This window comes from Esox lucius, chromosome 21 (genome assembly GCF_011004845.1).
Source record: "Esox lucius isolate fEsoLuc1 chromosome 21, fEsoLuc1.pri, whole genome shotgun sequence".
Lineage (NCBI taxonomy): Eukaryota > Metazoa > Chordata > Actinopteri > Esociformes > Esocidae > Esox > Esox lucius.
The window spans coordinates 7,920,651-7,940,203 of NC_047589.1; the positions used below are offsets into that span (position 1 = coordinate 7,920,651).

The following is a 19,553-nucleotide window of genomic DNA, read 5'->3' on the forward strand; positions in this document are numbered from 1 at the left end:
CAGGTTAATCAGACAGCCTAAACACATAGCGGCAGCTCCTCTGAGTGAAAGAAAAGCGAAGATTGAATGAAGAGCTCAGAAGAAAACTGAGTCCAATGAAATCTTTATGAGGATGACAAGGTCGATAACGTGCATGTTGGAATGCCACTCGCTAGTTTGAACTATTACCCATCTGAAAAACACTGAGTCAGTGGCCAATTTCAAAATGGAGGAAGTCTGAGAAAGTCAAGGCCAAGGGAGGAGCGTTTGTTTTGTGGCATGGCCAACGTTACCGTGGGAACGCGCACAATACCTGAACTGCGCCAGTACTGAAATCCTTGGCGACCAGGCTTGCTTCGTCACATAAGCACGCTGACGGCTTTAAGAAAAGCATTCTGAGCCCAATCAATATCCTCTTTCATAATTACAACTCTATTCATCATCCACAAGCTTGTTCAATGGCTTTGAACTGAAGTATGCTAGGAAGTGTGGTATGCTGTGAATGTCATGAAAGTGAAATAGCTGGATGACCTTCAACAATGTTGAAATGTATTGATAGTGAGCTGTACAGGCACTGCATGCACTCAAGCCAAGAAATAGGCATTGTCGCACTTTTAACATAAATGCAGTAAAAACCTACAGGGATTTTAAAGTGAAAACACAAGGTCTTGGTTTCGTCTACTTAGTCTGGTACAGTGATGACGAACACTGTTTGTGTAAAAGGTCTTTGGAGATTATTATTACTGGTGATCATTACCCCTAGTGCATCATGGACCAGTTCAGGAAGTGAAACGCTGTCCCAGGAGATGAAAGCAGGCCATTACTTATTGGATTATAATTTATTCGGCATCATCTGGTCAGTTTGGTGCCTAAGAATAGTGCCAAGCTATAGAGACGGATGCTGCCACCAAACCAACATGATTTCTGTCCGATTTCTCAGTTTTAACTTCTGATTACAATCCACAATCTCTTGCCCCAATTCTGCTGATCGACACTGTGACGTTCAACAAGCAGTCTGTCAGATGTTTTTATTATAAGTTAGTTACTTGCCTGATGACTAAAACCAAATGAATACGCTGCTCTATGGTTCTCTTGATACTTCAGTCTGAAATGACTTCCAGTAATTCATGATTGAATCAAAACTGCATTTACCAAGTGTTTTGGCACTGGCTCAACCCATGTCTTTCTAAGACTGTTAAGAATGGTTAGAATGTGTTCGCATCCCGGAAATCAGAGGACTCCGATCTAGACTAGTTTTAAATAAGAAACGTTTGACCAGAGCAATTAGTTTGAGTAGTAAGATATGGTGGTTGTCCAAATTAGTCTCTCTCTCCTTGCTCCATCTGTCCACTAATTTGAAAGGAAATTACTGGTGATGGGGTCATTAGCAAATGAACACCTCATTTTGAGCAGAACGTTTGGAAGAATGTCAGGAACCAATTTGTAGTAAAAGAGTTAACTTGGTTCCAGTATTTGCATAGTCCTACAACTGCTTTTTGAGATCAAAAGAACAGTTAGAAAGTAATTCTGTAATGATGGTGTAGGCTATCCTCACAACCAAAACAATAGTCAGAAAAATGCTGGAATTCTGTTTTTGTAAAAACATACTATTTTTTATTTTACCATTGGATCAACTAATTTGGCAATGCAAACATGGAAGTAAATGTGCTTTCACTATATGACATAATATTGGCTACTTTGTAGATATCAACTTTGTTATAAGTGGTGAACAGTGATGGTGATGAATGAGCCAGAGACTTGGAACGCCCCTCAGTGGAAATGACTATAACAGTAAACATGGTGGCGTCTTGTGCCAACAATTAGATGCGTTTACATTATTTGGATATAGTAAATGAGTGCACACTTCAGAAGTATGGAGATATTACTGGTCCCCATCATCAGTGCAAACACAGAACCTGCTCTATGGAAATTATATGAATGTCCATGGAGATTGTTCCGAGGACTTTAAGTATCTATGGCTTTCTCGCTTCACTTGCTTTTCCCCTTCTCCTTTTATTTAGCCCTCGACTTTCGTTTTGGAAAAAGTATTTCTCAGGAGAAATAAACAGGCTTAAAATGAGCTTTAAACATCTATTATTGATGGAACCTCCCAATAGGTATCTGCAGCATTACAATACATCTATAATGCTAATGAGAGAAACAACAGGAACCTTCCCCAAACAGTGCAACATAAAGGCTTTTGGAGACTCTCCACACTGATTAGCTGCCTTTGAAATGGATGCAAACAGTTGTCTAAGCCAAATGAAAATTTTACAGGCACGCAACAAATACAGCTACATTACAGTATCGATTCCACCAAGAAGTTTGGGTTTCAAATGTGTGGCATTTCTTTTGCAAGCTATCCAGGGGGTTTCATGGATGCAGAATTATTTTGGTTTCAATGACTCCCAATAACAAGAATAAATCATTTAGCGCTCACTAGGGGGGCAGATTAATGAGAAAGCTCTACCACTCATTTAATTAGATATGTGTTAAGTGTCCAGTACGCCTGCCGTCTTATACAGGAATACATTACAATTAAACTAATCTCTCATACGGCTGTTTCTCATTCATGTTTTTCCTCCCGTCAAGAAGGGGAAGAACTTGATGGGGGAGGAGACACGCAGAACGGAAGAGAGAGAATGTGTCTAATGCCAGCCTGATCCTGCAGGAGTCATGTTCGGGGTTCATTAGATGGAGATTGCAGTGCTCCATGCTGCAGTGACGGTAACTCATCCTCTTCTGGCTCCATGACAGCCCCCCCCACCCCCCCCCCCAACAGACCAAAAGACCCATTAGAGTAGCCCCGCCCGACCCCTACAGTACCCAGACAGACAGAGAGGGGGCCGGGGTGCGAGGGGTCACGGGGACAGCCAGAGATGGATGAGGTGTGAAAGAAGCAGTGTGTTTGGGAACCTTCCAAACCCGGTAGGTGGGTAGAGTGTGAGGGTTGGTGAAAGGATGACGTGATCTCACAGCTTCTGGCTCAGGTATGAAGTTTGCTATTGTCGTTCGGCAGCTCCGTAAAAAGGGCAGATGTGGCTCCGAGTCGAACTGACAATCTCTCTCCCTGTAACCCGGGCGACCACAACGGGTTCGTCCACGGTGGCACCCTTCTCCTTTTATAGATCAGTACTTGTGAACAGAGCCCTACGAGACAGGCGGAGCCTTTGCACATAAGGAATGGCGCAGGGTGGACACAAACTCGACAGTGAGACAGGGCCAATGTTCTTACAGAAGCACTGACAATTTGTCCGGACTAGTTATGCGAAACTCAAAACACCCATCTCAACTTTTTTTTTACTGAAGTCTTGGATTGAAATGGATACACTTTATTTCATACACTTGAGCTTATTTAAAAAACGGTTAAAAAACACATACATACACTTAATAATTGCTTCGCTCAACATCACAAAAAATATTGGTGATTGATGCTAAACAGATCCTGCATTTATAGAACAGTGACGGGCCAAAGACAGGAGCTATAGTAAGCAAAAACAAGGGCTACGTAATTTGTGGGGATCATGTTTTTTGGTCATTGTACTATTAAAGCATACATTGTGCCAGCAATGATCCACAGTTAGTGTACACCGCTTTGAGGTAACACTGCATCTCAATGGAACATGAAGCTATAGGAGTTCTGGCTCCAAACATCAACCGTGATCTAAGCTAAGGGAGCGATGCACTTTCATCTCCCCCTCCACCACCTCAGCATGCGATTCAGCCCCTCTCAACATACTATGACCCAGAAACACATCAAGAGCCCCAAATGAAAGCAAAACGGGATCAAAGGAGATGAGAATGAGAGAGATTTCAGGGGCTCCTTGACTTTATGAAAACAAATTGGGATTTTGACGTGGAGAGAGCGTTGACGGCACTTTATTAAAAAGCATTCATTAGTCCGGCATTAGACGAGGTATTGGGGTGCGGGGGGGGGGGGGGGGGGGGGTAGGTCCGCTTCGGGGGAGGGGTCAGTTGGATCGCCCACATCCTCGTCTATAGACTTGTCTGTTGGAGCGCTGGTGAGTTCCACGGTGTAGTAACTGACATGCTGAAACTTGATCACTTCGTTGCCCCAGCTGGTCCAGCCCGGCTGCAGGCTTCGGGCAAACAGTTCCAGGCAATCGGCATCGGCGCCAGCGTACGGTTTCAACACATCTGTGGAGGGAAGGTGGGAGACGGACTGAGAAAGAGGCCCTAACCTCCCCTAAAGGCAGTGTCGATTCCATCGCTCAATTTCCAAACGCTCTCCTTTTCATCTAGCTCACATTCTCATCTACCTGTCGATAAACTGTAGAGACACCGAGTGGTTTCATTTGATACGTATTACATTTTAATTTCCCTCAGATAATACTTTTTAAATAACTGATTAACCAGACAGACAGAGCCTGGATCAATTTCTATGGGGTTGGGGGGGGGGGGTTAGTTGGTACAGCAGGGGGAGGTAAGCTTCATGTCTGACTTGCCAACGAATGCTGGGTTTGTGCGTGGGCGTTTTGGCTGTCCTTGAGCTGGGGAACAATGGTGTTCCAGGAACAGCATTCCTGACAGATAGGTTTCACTTTATCTCCGCTCCAGCACTGGGGCTGTCTACTCGCTCACAAACTCCACTCACCCTACACCCAGCGTGTTAATGAGCATCAAAACCCAAGAGTAGAAGCAACCCGCCCCCTTTCTCAATCCCTCCTAAACCTGCCCAGCCTACATGCTTTCCACCACCTCTTAGAGAACACGTCAGAAAGAAGAATGAAAAAAGTTTCAGGCCACCTCAAGGGGGATGGAGAGAAAGGCCAAACATGAAAACCGAACACAGAAGAACTGCTCTGATCGGTGACTCAGCTCCTAATGTTGAGAGGGAATACAAGGTCTAATTACCTGTGAAGTTAAGAGAAAACACACGAGAGAGTGAGAAGAGTGGCTGAGACTTGGGTATCAGCTCGTGGTACTGGCTGATGCTCCTTTAAGTCTAATAACTAAGAATGCTGGCATTGAATTTAAACCCTTCGAAAGCAAATATTTATCCCAAACGGCATCCTATTCCCTCTTTAGTGCACTATTATTGACTAACGCCCAACCAAAGGAGTGCACTAAATGAACCATACGGTGCCATTTGAGACAGCCATGGTTGTACTAATCCTGGGACAAGTTGAGCGAATTGACGAGATGTGTTTTTCTGCTGCCACCGCTTTTTCTCAACCCAATCATCTAGGACGTGAGGCAACTCAGGAAATTAATACTTTATGAGGGATGGAGGTTGGCAAAACCACACAAGCACTCACAAATCATCAAACAAAAGGGTGAGCAAATCCAGTCTTGCTCAGATGGTAAATGTGTGGGGATAGCAATGCCAAGGTCATAGGTTAGAATTTCACTTGTTCCACGTCTGACTTGAACCTATGACCTCGGTGTTGCTATCCACACGCGTTTACCATCTGGGCAACAACACTCAGGCACACGCAAACTAAAAATGGGTGCTCTCACTTTCAGTTTTAATGAAATGGTTCGCTTGCTGGCGCGTTGGTCTGACTGATCAGTGGGGATCAGCGTATTGCACTTCTAATGCCAGGTTTGTGGGTTTGATTGCGTTACTCAACCCCTCAATACGAGCGTTAGTAATACTAGTTATGTACCTTACACAACCCCTCAAGACAAGCGTTAGTAATACTAGTCATGTACCTTACACAACCCCTCAAGACAAGCGTTAGTAATACTAGTCATGTACCTTACACAACCCCTCATGACAAGCGTTAGTAATACTAGTTATGTACCTTACTCAACCCCTCATGACGAGCGTTAGTAATACTAGTTATGTACCTTACACAACCCCTCATGACAAGCGTTAGTAATACTAGTTATGTACCTTACACAACCCCTCAATACGAGCGTTAGTAATACTAGTTATGTACCTTACACAACCCCTCAAGACAAGCGTTAGTAATACTAGTCATGTACCTTACACAACCCCTCAAGACAAGCGTTAGTAATACTAGTCATGTACCTTACACAACCCCTCATGACGAGCGTTAGTAATACTAGTCATGTACCTTACTCAACCCCTCATGACGAGCGTTAGTAATACTAGTCATGTACCTTACACAACCCCTCATGACAAGCGTTAGTAATACTAGTTATGTACCTTACACAACCCCTCAAGACAAGCGTTAGTAATACTAGTTATGTACCTTACACAACCCCTCAAGACAAGCGTTAGTAATACTAGTTATGTACCTTACACAACCCCTCAAGACAAGCGTTAGTAATACTAGTTATGTACCTTACACAACCCCTCATGACAAGCGTTAGTAATACTAGTTATGTACCTTACACAACCCCTCAAGACAAGCGTTAGTAATACTAGTTATGTACCTTACACAACCCCTCAATACGAGCGTTAGTAATACTAGTTATGTACCTTACACAACCCCTCATGACGAGCGTTAGTAATACTAGTCATGTACCTTACACAACCCCTCAAGACAAGCGTTAGTAATACTAGTTATGTACCTTACACAACCCCTCATGACAAGCGTTAGTAATACTAGTTATGTACCTTACACAACCCCTCATGACAAGCGTTAGTAATACTAGTTATGTACCTTACACAACCCCTCATGACAAGCGTTAGTAATACTAGTTATGTACCTTACACAACCCCTCATGACAAGCGTTAGTAATACTAGTTATGTACCTTACTCAACCCCTCATGACGAGCGTTAGTAATACTAGTTATGTACCTTACACAACCCCTCATGACAAGCGTTAGTAATACTAGTCATGTACCTTACACAACCCCTCAAGACAAGCGTTAGTAATACTAGTTATGTACCTTACACAACCCCTCAAGACAAGCGTTAGTAATACTAGTTATGTACCTTACTCAACCCCTCAAGACAAGCGTTAGTAATACTAGTTATGTACCTTACTCAACCCCTCAAGACAAGCGTTAGTAATACTAGTTATGTACCTTAATCAACCCCTCAATACGAGCGTTAGTAATACTAGTCATGTACCTTACACAACCCCTCATGACAAGCGTTAGTAATACTAGTCATGTACCTTACACAACCCCTCAAGACAAGCGTTAGTAATACTAGTTATGTACCTTACACAACCCCTCAAGACAAGCGTTAGTAATACTAGTTATGTACCTTACTCAACCCCTCAAGACAAGCGTTAGTAATACTAGTCATGTACCTTAATCAACCCCTCAAGACAAGCGTTAGTAATACTAGTTATGTACCTTACTCAACCCCTCATGACGAGCGTTAGTAATACTAGTCATGTACCTTACACAACCCCTCAAGACAAGCGTTAGTAATACTAGTTATGTACCTTACTCAACCCCTCAAGACAAGCGTTAGTAATACTAGTTATGTACCTTACTCAACCCCTCAAGACAAGCGTTAGTAATACTAGTTACGCTAGTGAAGTTAGTTAAGTCCAGTGGAGTCAAAAAAAGTTACTTAAAATAATAACAATAGTAATAATTTTGATCGAATATCTGGGAGGGATGGACTCTAGACCATTTTATCAGCCAATCAGGTCTGTATATCTAAATATCCTAAATCCAAAACAATTGGAACATGCATTTGAAGATCAGGGAAATAAATTACAAAACTATATTTTACTTATCATCATCATCATCACCATTATTATTAATATCATCATTATTATAAGTTATTTATTAGACTGAAAATGTTTATAAAAAATTCTGCATTTTAAATTTAAGGTAACACTTTTCACCAGTCAACGGGACTCACACATGCTGGCTGAGTGCCAGACTATGCATTGGGCGGGTATGAGGAGGGCACTGCCAATAAGCCGCTGATTACAATACAATGCTGGGAGGGAAATAGTCAACTTTGCCCAATTACCTAGGTTTTTAGGGGCCCCAATTAAAACTGAACATCAGATTATTCACACTCCGAGGAGCATAAACACTTTTTTTCCCCTGCCGCTTCAGCCATCTGGCGAGGATATGTTTGGATCTCCGCGGAGGAGAGGAAGAGAGCCAGTGTCCCTCTGCTCCCCTAAAGCAGCCACAGAAAGAAAGAGACAGAGAGAAAGAGAGAGAGAAAGAGAGAGATAGTCGGAGTGCTACTGGGTCACAGGGTCTCGGCTAAACCTCTGCTGTGAGCAGGACAGGCAGTTAGATGCCATACTGAGGTCAACACTGAATAGTCAGCCAATGCCTCCAGAAATGGCACATACAAAACCATGTACTGAAGACGCTGCACATTACTACTGCTCCGATCCCCTAACAGGGAAGATTCTCGCGCCAACCATCACTGGGGAGGAGGACTTTATGTTTTGAGGGGGGGGGGGGACGGGACGCTTTAGAAACTCGTTGATGTTCACAATTTCGCTCGGTTGCATAATTATCCACCAGAGGGGGGTGAAAGAAAAAGGGGAAATTCCCATACCCGCCCCTGGCAAATATCGAGTGAAAATTCAGCATTCAGTGCGTGCATCTGGATGTTCTGTTTCGTCAGCCGGGCGATAGAACGACTCAGGATCGATAAAAGTGGCTTCCTCTTTATCGCCGGGTTATGTTAACGCGCCGTGGCAGCTCTCTGCAGGGACCCGGGTTCCTCTGACATTTCATCCCGGCACTGAAGCTTTTACAGCACCAAGGCCTCTCTGCTAGACAGGTAGGCCTGAGACACAGGGTGAGAAAGGGGTTGCGTGATTGAAGCGCACGCGCGCTTAACACAGGAAATGACAGGGGCTCCGGAACTTGGGACTGCATTAATGGAACAACGTCTGGCGGGGCTTCCACTGAGTACCAGATCATTTGGCTGCAAGTCTGGAACCAGCCAGGATTGGGAGTCCTGTTAAGCCACTGGCTCCCAACTCCAGTCCACAAATAGCTCATTTTTATCGTAGCTCTGGACAAGCACACCAGATTCTAGTTTTCAATGAATCATCAGGCCCTTGAAATGGGTACATTTGTCTGGGGCTATAACAGATGTGTGTGCTGTCCGGGGGTATTCGTCGGGGGTACACGAGGACCGGAGTTAGAAACCACTAATAACCTAAGAAACCCAAATTAAAGCTGAGAAACAAAGCTTACGATGGGCTACGGTCGGAGTTATACAATCTGAAGTCCATACTCAACAGTTGCCAAGAGCCAGGCTTTAGCAATGCTGCCTTAATGAATTTAAAGTTGAAAATATCCTGCCATTCCTTCCGTGTGTCATCTTATACACTGTATTTAGCTGACAGGGCACTGACAAACCTCACCGTCTTTGCTTTCGCAAGTAAATATAGAGACTGCAATGAAACTCATTCCCTGGAGGAGAGGGCCACTGACGTCAAACCTCGCTCCTTCTTTGACTGCATAATCGAGGTTTTCGAGGCCTCATTGTTGCCATCTGACCCAATATTTCAGGGACTGGCCAGATGGACAAGTTGGTAATTTAATCCGAATCAGAGCGCACGAGCCGGCAGGGTTTTAAAAAGTTCTCTATCCACCCTTTAAAACCTGTCCCTTTTCTCGCAATGGTCTGTGGCGTCTAATGCAGAAGAACATCATGGTTAAATTGGATTGTTAGTCATTGGGCCGCCCTGGTTAAAGCAGAGAGCCTACAGCTTATTTCCTAACGTTGAATAACAAGGCACAGTCTTTCAGTGAGGGAGGGCGAGAGAATGACTCAGTGAAGAGAGCGCAGAGGGTGAGGCTCAGGTAAAAAATAAAAAGCAAGTGCAGTCATTAGTGACACAGCATTGCCCTCTAGTGGTTCGGTCCAAGTCTGCGTCTCTGGACTGTGAATGTCACGAAACAAACTTCATGAATTCATCTCTACACGCTTCGCTGGCACACTGCGCACGTATGATGCGGACATACTTATGACGCTCTGTGACGTGTTCGGAGGGGCCGGGACGTGTTCGGAATACTGACCCGAGAGCGAGGGTTTATGGGAGTGCAGCGCTGACGGGACGCTGACGATTACACGCTGATCCTCCATAGAGAGCTCCGTGTTCCCGCGAGACCTGTGAAGGAGACAGAGGGCATGTCGTGTTTCGGAGATCAATCGTTCCACTTGCGGAAAGAAAGGCTCCAACTGGTACAGTTATAGAGCGTTGCTTTGTCCCACCTGTGTGAGTCATCTCCGGACCCACGATATCGACCGAGCACCAACACCTCATATGGTTTCTTATGAGGGGAGTCAAGTGGAAACACATACTTCCCAGAGTTGGTGACCTGTGTGTGTAAAATAAGACATTAAATCAGGGGGAAATCAGATATTAAAAAAGGGGAAAACAGAAGAACGTTTTGGGAATCTTCGACTCAATTACATAAACACACTCAAAATCTGAGGCCCTAGATGAGATAGATGAGGTAGCACCTAAAATTTCATTTTCTTTATTCGTAAACTAAACAGATCCATTGGAAAATAATCTGTATAATGTGTATAAATGATTAACGCTGGTGCCTTACTGCAAGGCTCTGAACCCTGACGACGCCTGGAGGTTGCTTTGGATAGGACCATCTGGCAACTGACTAAACCACATCATACCTTGACCCAGAACCACTCAGCCAGCACCTCCACGCCCCAGTGCGGGTACAGCTCATCCTTGACAAAGCGCAGGTGGCTGGACCGGTTGGTCACCCAGGTGACCACCACACAGCCGGCAGCGGCCAGAAGGGGGATGGGCAGCCTTTTAAGCTGGGTGGAGGGCAGAAAGCCATACCTGCAGGACGGACAAAAAAACAAACAATCAAAACAGAAAAGCAGTGGTTTACAGAGGGGGATGGGCCCCGCAATGCAGCAAATTCTGCACGGCGAGCAATTAGCATATGGAGTCAAATGTTAATATAAACACTGCAACACGCGTCACAGTCAAATGAAAGAGATGAGAAGCCAGCGTTAAGAGATGAAACGCTTCCACAGCACAAACCTGCCACTCCTTTTGACAGACTTGTTTTCCCATGGAGGATCCATCACAATGAGGTTGAACAACTTCCCATCTGCAGGCCAAACATGAACAGCACAAAGAATAGTCAGTTGTCTCATTCTGATGCTGTTCACCACACCTGCCCACTGGCTAACTCACACTAAATTAGGATAGGAGGGTGGGACAGTAGAACCATTTGACAGTTATTTGACAGTGTCTGCTGTTCCGTTCGAATATACAGAATTGATCGTGATGAGGTTTTGTACATACTCACAGTCAACCAGAGGCTGGATTCTGGTCAAATCTGAGAGTAGGAAGGAACATCGCGGAGGGATAATGTACTTCTGTCCCATCAGCGTCAACTCAACGGCACAGTCCATGCAGCTCTCAGTGACCTGCGTGAACAGTTCAAGGTGTGTTGTGCTACAGCCATCCTCAGGCCTTATAAACTGCACTTGGCTGATATCAGCCACTAGAGGGAGGCCTTTAGCCATGTCACACAAGGCAGCAAGGTTGCATTCCTGGGAGGGCAGAGGTTCATTCTCCTCTTTGACGTCACTCAGGTAACCACAGGAGAGCCCGGCATCCACCAAGGATTTGGTGCCCTCTGCAATGGCAGACCTGATCTGTATCATTACACAAAAAAACAGTCAGCAGTGTTCAGCTATTGAAAGTGTGTGTGTTTAGGTTTAAAGTTAGGGCTAGGTAAGGTTTAGGCATAAAGGTTATAGGTAATTGAGGTTAGGATTAGGGGAAAATGGATTTCTGATCCCCACAAACAGTGAAAAACTAAAGTGTGCGTGTGTAACATTATACTAGCAATTGTTACCTTTAGATGGTAGGCCAGTGAATCAATTTCTCCTTGGTTCATTTCACTGCGTTTACGTTTTCTTCTCTGTGGGATGTAATGAACCAAAGATTAGCAGTGCAAACCACTGAAATTTCAAACACCTACACACCTTGTGATGTCGAACCATCAGTTTTGGTTAGATTGTACAGTCCATCTGTGCCCTCTTTTGGTTGATGTTGAGAATGAATCTCTGCTGACTGGCACCCGTCCTCCTTGACGAAAACATTCAGCCCCACATACTGAATTCTAAACAAGGACTGGGCTTAAAAAAATAGCAGCCTACATCAATTCCTAATTTCTAGACAAAATCCTGGAGTTGGCAGTCGCAACTGAAGTAGCTTCCCATGACCAGCTTCACGTGACCAGCTATGACCTACGGTTATCTCTCAAATGAAACCTTGAAAAAGATTAGCAAAAAAGGCAGTGTATAAATAACCCCAGGTAATGAGCTATATGTTACACAAAAACATTTTGAAAAAAATATGAGTTTATAGTAATAAGTAAGATGTGAATTAATGGCACACTTTGGATTCATATAACTTAAATCAGACACAATTACATCTACATTAACATTCAATAATTAATTACATCTCAATCTTAAGTAACAGGGTTGTGGCTTACTGTTTCACTGGGGTTTACAAATGAGATAACATGAATATAAAATCCCATTTGTCATCTATTACCACAAAGAAAGCCAAATAATTCACACATGAAGAGATCAATGATTGTTAAACTTCATTAATCATGTATTTAGTAAAAATACATTGGGCTAAAACCTAATTGGAGGGTCCCAATCCTGAAACATAATTGTCTGAAAGCCACAGGTAGGAGACAAAAAACAGTTGTAATTGTTCTGGCAACATGTTTGTAACAGCAATCAGGCAACTCATAGTTGTTGGTAGCCTACATGGAAAACAACACAGCTAAGTGCTTTATCCAGGCACTAAGCAATGCATCTTGCCTAACCACAGCTTCGAGTCAAGGTATTTAATCATTCCCGACATACCGTCTTCAGTGAAAAGACCTGACAAAAATCGCAAACTCCCTCATGCTTTATTGCAGTGTCTCCCAACCTTTTTCAGTTACTGTACCCCCAAAATGTTTTTGCACTGCTTTCAGTACCCCTGAAGTACCCCCTCATGTTAATTTCACTAGTAAGTATATGGTGTCATGAGTGTTTTCATGTACCCCCATGGAGAGGCCAAGGGGTCCTAGTAGCCCTGGTTGGGAACCACTGCTTTATTGCTTAAATATACTACTTACCCCTATTGAGACTATGGTTTAGTTAATAAGCAGTGGAACCACGATAAACCTGACTGGCAGTGGATGCAAGTGCCTTTTGCCTCGCGCACAGTGAAGAAAACGGTTCAGCAGGCAAAGAATCCATGGGCCACGGTTCAAGAGTTAGCCTAGAAAGATTGGTGGTATCTTGGGGTCGCCAAGTCTTCAAATCTACAATTGGATGCCACCTCAATGCTAATAGCCTGCAACGGTTGACAGAAAAGCCTTAATTAAAAGCAACCCACAAATGTAAGCGCCTTTAGTTTGTTAAAAGACTTTCGCACGTGGTGCTATGATCAGGTGAACGGAAAATAAAATGTTGGTCAAGCACGCCAGCTATGTGTCTGGCGTCAAAAGGATGCATATGCAGAAAAGAACATCATGGGTGTTGTAAAGTATGGTGTTGTTCGTTGATGTTATAGTGCTGTTTTACTTCCATTGGTCGTAAATCCCTTGTTAAGGTCAACCACAATGACTCTACAAAATCACGTTTGCCAGAAGGCTGAAACTTGGCCTCAAGTGGATCTTCCAGAAAGACAATGACCCAATGGATCAATGACCACTACAGAGAAATGTTAATTGACCACAAATATGAATTTTACGATGGCCAACTCGAGTGCTTGAACTTGTCTTGAAACCTATTGATAACCTGTGATTTGACGAAGCGGGCAGTGCATAAAAAGTAGACCGACTTATCTTAATATCAATTGCAGCACCTTTTCACAAAGTAAAATTCAGGGTGTGTGTACAGTATGTACGGAGCAAATGAATTGTACTGTAATTCCATACCTTCGATCGGTTAAAATGTACTGAAGCGTCATTTTCACTCCCCTGTAGCACTAGCAATCTGTCTGGAATGGAAATGTCGTTGGTGCCACTGACATTTACATGAGACGTTAAAACCTTAAAACACTGCTGTTTAAAACAACATTTAAAATACGACTTTTCCTTTGCTGCTTTTCCCGCTGAAGTGCAGAGTTGGACACCTTGGTTGACAAGTGAACACGCGTCCAACAGCCATCCATTGGTATTTTTGAACACAACCGACATCATACAGCTAAACCTGCGAAATACATGTATTTGGTCTACACGGTGTTCATATCATACGTGTACAATACACTGAAGAGGCAAATTAATACGTTCATGTTTACATTTAGTTAGTCAGTGTAGGATACTACGTTCTCTACTCGTACATGCTTTGCTGTGCGACGCCATGATGCTTGTTATTGTCACGTGTATATATTTCCAGGGCGTAAAGATGCCTTTCAGTTGAAAGACGTTCTCAAATGTTACGGATAAACGTTCTGGGTATAAACCGACGTTTAGTTTATTGCAAATGGGAGTATACCATCTGTAGGTTTCAAAACGTTGCGTCGTGTTGAACGCATCACCGTTGATTGGGCAGTACATTGCGCATGTTCACCAGATTATTCTTTCTCCAGAAGAACAAACATGGCTGACTCGGGAAACGCCAAAACAAAAGTCCTCCCCACAGACAAAATATGTCAAACACAAACTTTACCGAGTAAAAACGAAGCTAACGGTTCTAATAAAATACGTAGAAGTGTGGTGGTACACGACTGTCGCTTTGAAAACCAAGAAGTAAAGCAGATAGTCCTGGACACCAGTGGCTTGGACTTCAACGACTTCCTACAAGTTGTGTCAAAGGTACAGAGGACGATAATTTTGAATTTCACTTTGCTCTGAAGTATAATTGTATTTAGTTCGAAGTTTCCTTTACTGATGTATTGTCTACCCAGTACAGTAATTAACTGCCTGATACGGAAGCCAGTGCACGTAAGCTACATTGGTTAGCTGCCTGATGGTTAGCCCCCTGCAGTACAAGCCTGCTTGATTGATATTTTGTTGATTTAAGAGGTCATTAGTTCCCTCCTACCTGAGACAGTATATTATTGAGTTAAGGAATTCCTTTTAGTATGGCTAAATTCATATCATATCAATTGTTTTTTCTATCATGAATAGCATTTCTGGTGATCAATTCGCGTTTTGAAAAAAAAATTTGAATTATTGATACCCACAATGCTAAAAAAAAGGGAACACGTAATCATCAAAATATATCACACAGTCAATTAAACTTAAGGATATCTGTCCAGTTAGGAAGTATAAGTGATTTAGTGTCACCTGTTTTGGTACAAATAAAGTTACAAAAGGTCTACTGGAGAGGCAACAGTAAGACCCCCCCCCAGGTGGTGGCCACAGATAATTGCTCTCTCCTTATCCTTCCTGACTGATTCTTCTCTAGTTTTTGTTTTGTTAGTGTCCTTGTCACTACCAGTCGCATGAGGCGGTACCTGCAGCCCACTCAGGTTGCGCAGGCCTTCCAGCTCCTCCAGGATGGCACATACGTGCCATCGCAAGAAGGTCTGCTCCTTTGTGTGAGGAGGAACATGAGGAGCACTGCAATAGCCCTACAAAATGACCTCCAGCAAGTTACTGGTGTGCATGTTTCTTAACAACTGAGGGTGGCATGTGGGCCTGACATCCTCTAGTGAGCCCTGTGCTCACAGACCAGCACTGTGCGGCTTGTTTGGCATTTGCCAGAGATGAGAGGGCGTTCATACTGAGCATGAGACGGATGTGAAAGAGTCTGGAGACGCTGTGGGGAACGTTTTGCTGCCTGCAACATTATCCAGTATGACCGGGGTCAGTGATGGACTGGGGAGGCATAGCCTTGGAGGGTCGCACTGACCTCCATGTGCTAGCCAACGGTACCCTGACTGCTGTTAGGTAACGGGATGAAAACCCATTGTCAGACCTTACACTGGTGCAGTGGGCCCTGGGTTCTTCCTGGTGCAGGACAATGCCTGGCCTCATGTGGCCAGAGTGTGTAGGCAGTTCCTGGATAAGGAAAGCATTGATGCCATTGACTGACCCTCACGTTCCCCAGACCGGAATCCAATTGAGAACCTCTGAGACGTTATGTATCGGTGCATCCAATGCATCCAAGTGGCACCACAGACTGTCCAGAAGCTCACTGATGCCCTGATCCAGGTCTGGGTGGAGATCCCCACCACCATCCGCTGTCTCATCAGGAGCATGCCCAGACGTTGTCGGGAGTGCATACAGGCACCTGGGGGCCCGTACACATTACTGAGTCACATCGAGTTACCATTATGAAATTCATGCTAGTTGAAATCACCTGTGATTTCAATTGTTTACTTAGATTTTTGGTGTGTGTTTGAATCCAGCCCTCAATTGTTTGGTGATTTTGGTTTGTGTACACCGGTCTCAGGAGGTTCAACTGGGTTGCTTTCACAGTATGTTTTTGGTCATTGTCCATCAGTAAAGTGAAGTGTTGTCCAATCAACTTCACTTAATTTGGCTGAATCTGATCAGACTATATCCCTATACACTTCAGAATTCATCCAGCTGCTTCTGTCTTCTGTCACATCAATAAACACTAGTTTGAGAGATATGTAATGTATGTAGGTATTCAAACTCTTTGACACTCCATATCAACAACCAGTGTCCTTGGACCATCCTTGATGTGGCTAGAACTTCACCTGCTTTTTAAAGGATGGCAAAAAACCTTCTCAGGATGGTTTCGAATTGTCGTTGTGTTGGCATTTCCATACTCTGTAAAGAAATGCCTGTTCTAAAGAAGTAGTAATGTTTGTCACTATGCAACCTGTTCTATAAATTAAATAATCTTGTCTGCTGCAATTTCAGCTTTTGTTTTTCAATAAAATGGCGCCAATTTCTAAAAACATGTTTTTGCTTTGTCATTGTGGGATGTGGTGTATGAATAAAAATAAAAACATTAGATCACTTCTGAATCAAAGGTGATGTCTGGGACTTTTCGATTATCTTTTTTTCTTTTACAAACAATGGCCAAAAATTGCATAGTGAATTAAAAATGTTGAAAATTTAAGTGTGTATACATAAAATCCATCCCTTGCTCTTTCTTCTTAGACATTTCACATTCCTTCCAACGAAACCTTTGTCTTGACCTGTACTGACAGAAAAGGAATAGACTTCGACCAATATGGTAAGTCGCAAGTTCTGCCAGTAAACTGCCTGTCCATATATAAGAATGTTGGAGTTGATTTCCTCAAATTTGAAAAATATTTTTGAAACACTGTGTTCTATGTCAGATGCACTGCCTGAATAATCCAGGGGCTTACTGATGCTTCGGCCCCAGGGCCCCAAGACAGTCAGGGGCCCAAAGCACACATTAAGAAGAAATAACAGCTAGAAAGAAAATGCAGTGCGCTAAAAAGATATTAACATCTTGTTATACACACGTTGTGCAATACAGATGATGTCCCCGTTACATCTACCACCCTAACTATTATTAAATCAGCACAGTGGTGGTAGAGGCAATATGCCGGTTAGGCTGATGCCGGTTAGGCTACCCACTTGTTTTCAGTAGGCAGGTTTTGTGGTGCTATAAGGGGAGTGAGTGAAGGGGCAGTCTAGAATGCCCCAGGTTTTCGTCATCTTCCTCAAGTCAGACTGCAGATGATGATGATGCTGCTGCTGGAGTAACTCTCCATTCATGCAATGCTGGAGCCAATATTTTCTGTAATCATTAGGTTAATTGCCAGAAAAAAAACACTTAATGGCTTGGTTAAAGTGCAGTGGTAGTCAACTATTTGAGTGTTTAGAAATGCTTTGGATACTTTCACACCAGCATATTTTCACACCATTTGATAATTGCAAGTTTGAGTGATTGACTTTGAATTAGAAATGCATTTTATTGTGAACATGGGCATTTTGTGATTGAGGGAATTTGAGAAAAGGAGACTGAGATAAAGGGAAGGGGGAAGAGCAGAAGGAGATTGAAGGAAGGGAATGGGTTCATTCATTTGAGTTCAATTGAGGAAATTACTCTGGAAAATGTTAGTTAGGTATAAGTTGATCAAATTATTCAGATCTTGTTTTTTGTTGTGGCAATGAGAGGGAACTATATTTTTCTATCTGTTGTTGTGAAAAGATAAGATAATAATGCAATTTACATTAATCATTCTAAAACATTACAGTACATTTAAAAGGAGTTTGTACCTATTGAGTTTACGCCAAATTAAAATGTAGATGTCACTGTCTGTTCGAAACACATTCACTTTAAAATTACAATTTTGTGAGAATCACCCAACCGCTTTCAGGTAATGACTTCTGTTAAGACTACAGTTTGTTCCCATATTCAGATTTTTAACATTAGGCATAGGGGTAGTCCAGCACGATATGGTGGGGGATTAACAATTTAAAGTTTTGTAGAGTAAAATCCAAATGTCTGTGTTATGAGGTGAGGATTTTATGGCCTGCATAGAAACAATTTTGCCCCTCACCCCTTTATAGCTTTCCTAACTTTTGTTAGATATTCAGAAGAATCAAACAAGAATTGGTAAACAACAGCCAGGCATTACATCACAAGTGTGCATATAACACAACGAGATGATGCGAAAGAACTGTTGCTGTTGTCTGATCTCTTTCAGAGGAGCTTCAAGAAGGATCATCTCTCTACCTCTTACGAAATGAGGACCAGGTCCTGCCCCAAGCAACTTTGGAACGCATTATATTTCTACCTCACTATGATACACTCATCCGGAGTGGCATGTATGAGTACTATGCTAGCGAGGGGCAGAAGTCTTTACGTGAGTACCCAAAATTCTGTTCCAGCTGCAAGCTTAACCCAGTCCTGTTTGTATTCATTCATCCTGTGTAAACTGACCTCAGACCAGAGCTTTCAGCCTGTTTACAAAGGGTTTCCTTTTTTAAGACAAAATAATCCCCGGGTGATGTTTGGGTGATGTTAAGACACTGCCTAAGACAGGCTGAGCCAGAGAAAATACCAAAGTTTAGCATAAAATGTTCATCTAGACTTTTTGAGGACCAGCACAGAAAAGTTAGGGATGATGCCCAATGACGTTGTTTCCAATGATGGGCCACTGGCAGATAGTGAACCCTGTAGCATGCTTCAGACAACCTTAAGAAATGTATGAAATGTTGTAAAATATAATAAAATAAATAAATCAGCAAGCCTGGCTCAGCCGGCCCGCAATAAAATGTGTTCTTCTAGCTGCCCTCTCGTGAATCGAACCCCGGTCGCCCACGTGAAAGGTGTTGTCGTTAACCACTACGCCACTGAACTGTACCACGCTGGACATTAGTATAGCCTCTTCGCATTATATTATTTTCACTCATTAACATCACGCCAAGTATGAATATTTTGTTAGACACCATTAACTAGCGTTAAACTTAGTAATGTTTCTTATTAAGTTTCCCTCCACCACAAGTATCTATGAACTGTATGAATTTAGCCACTGGCCGTTTTTGATACAATAATTACTGTATCAATATAGGTGACGATAACAGACTTTTTTGTCAAGTGAAAAGACGAGAGAATCGTGTAGCTAGCGAGGTTTTTGTCTATCCTGAACAAATAATCTTTTGCCACTGACTGTTTTAACAGCTAATTAGTCATTTGTGAATGACACAGATAGACTATCTATCAATATACAGTGGATATAGAAAGTCTACAGCCCACAGGTTAAAATGGCAGGTTCTCTTGATGCCACCAGGT

General features: G+C 43.0%; 2 protein-coding genes across 2 annotated transcripts in view; one reads left to right on the forward strand and one right to left on the reverse strand.

The window, feature by feature from the left end:
• Window positions 1–3,886: 3,886 nt before the first annotated feature.
• Window positions 3,887–14,388, reverse strand: mettl4 (methyltransferase like 4). The gene is made up of 8 exons (XM_020041671.3): window positions 13,799–14,388; window positions 11,708–11,773; window positions 11,153–11,504; window positions 10,882–10,951; window positions 10,500–10,674; window positions 10,077–10,183; window positions 9,881–9,972; window positions 3,887–4,137 (listed from the first exon to the last, which is right to left on the reverse strand). Exons 1-8 carry the CDS (start codon window positions 14,060–14,062, stop codon window positions 3,887–3,889), a joined length of 1,377 nt encoding a protein of 458 aa, XP_019897230.3. The 5' UTR covers window positions 14,063–14,388.
• A 58-nt stretch (window positions 14,389–14,446) lies between these two features.
• smchd1 (structural maintenance of chromosomes flexible hinge domain containing 1) overlaps window positions 14,447–19,553 on the forward strand; it is a 54,336-nt gene continuing 49,229 nt past the window's right edge. Inside the window, exons 1-3 of the mRNA XM_010885439.5 lie at window positions 14,447–14,677; window positions 16,943–17,018; window positions 18,466–18,624. Coding sequence (XP_010883741.2) covers window positions 14,462–14,677; window positions 16,943–17,018; window positions 18,466–18,624 — 451 coding nt within the window. The 5' untranslated portion in view covers window positions 14,447–14,461. The remainder of the gene's footprint in view (window positions 14,678–16,942; window positions 17,019–18,465; window positions 18,625–19,553) is intronic.

Excerpts from the sequence above, each read along its gene's own strand:
- mettl4 (XM_020041671.3), bottom strand. The coding sequence starts at position 14,062 with ATGATGTCGGTTGTGTTCAAAAATACCAATGGATGGCTGTTGGACGCG. Across the intron at positions 10,675-10,881 it reads TCTGTCAAAAGGAGTGGCAG|GTATGGCTTTCTGCCCTCCA; the intron begins GTTTGTGCTGTG and ends TCCGTCCTGCAG. Across the intron at positions 9,973-10,076 it reads TCCGGAGATGACTCACACAG|GTCTCGCGGGAACACGGAGC; the intron begins GTGGGACAAAGC and ends TCTCCTTCACAG.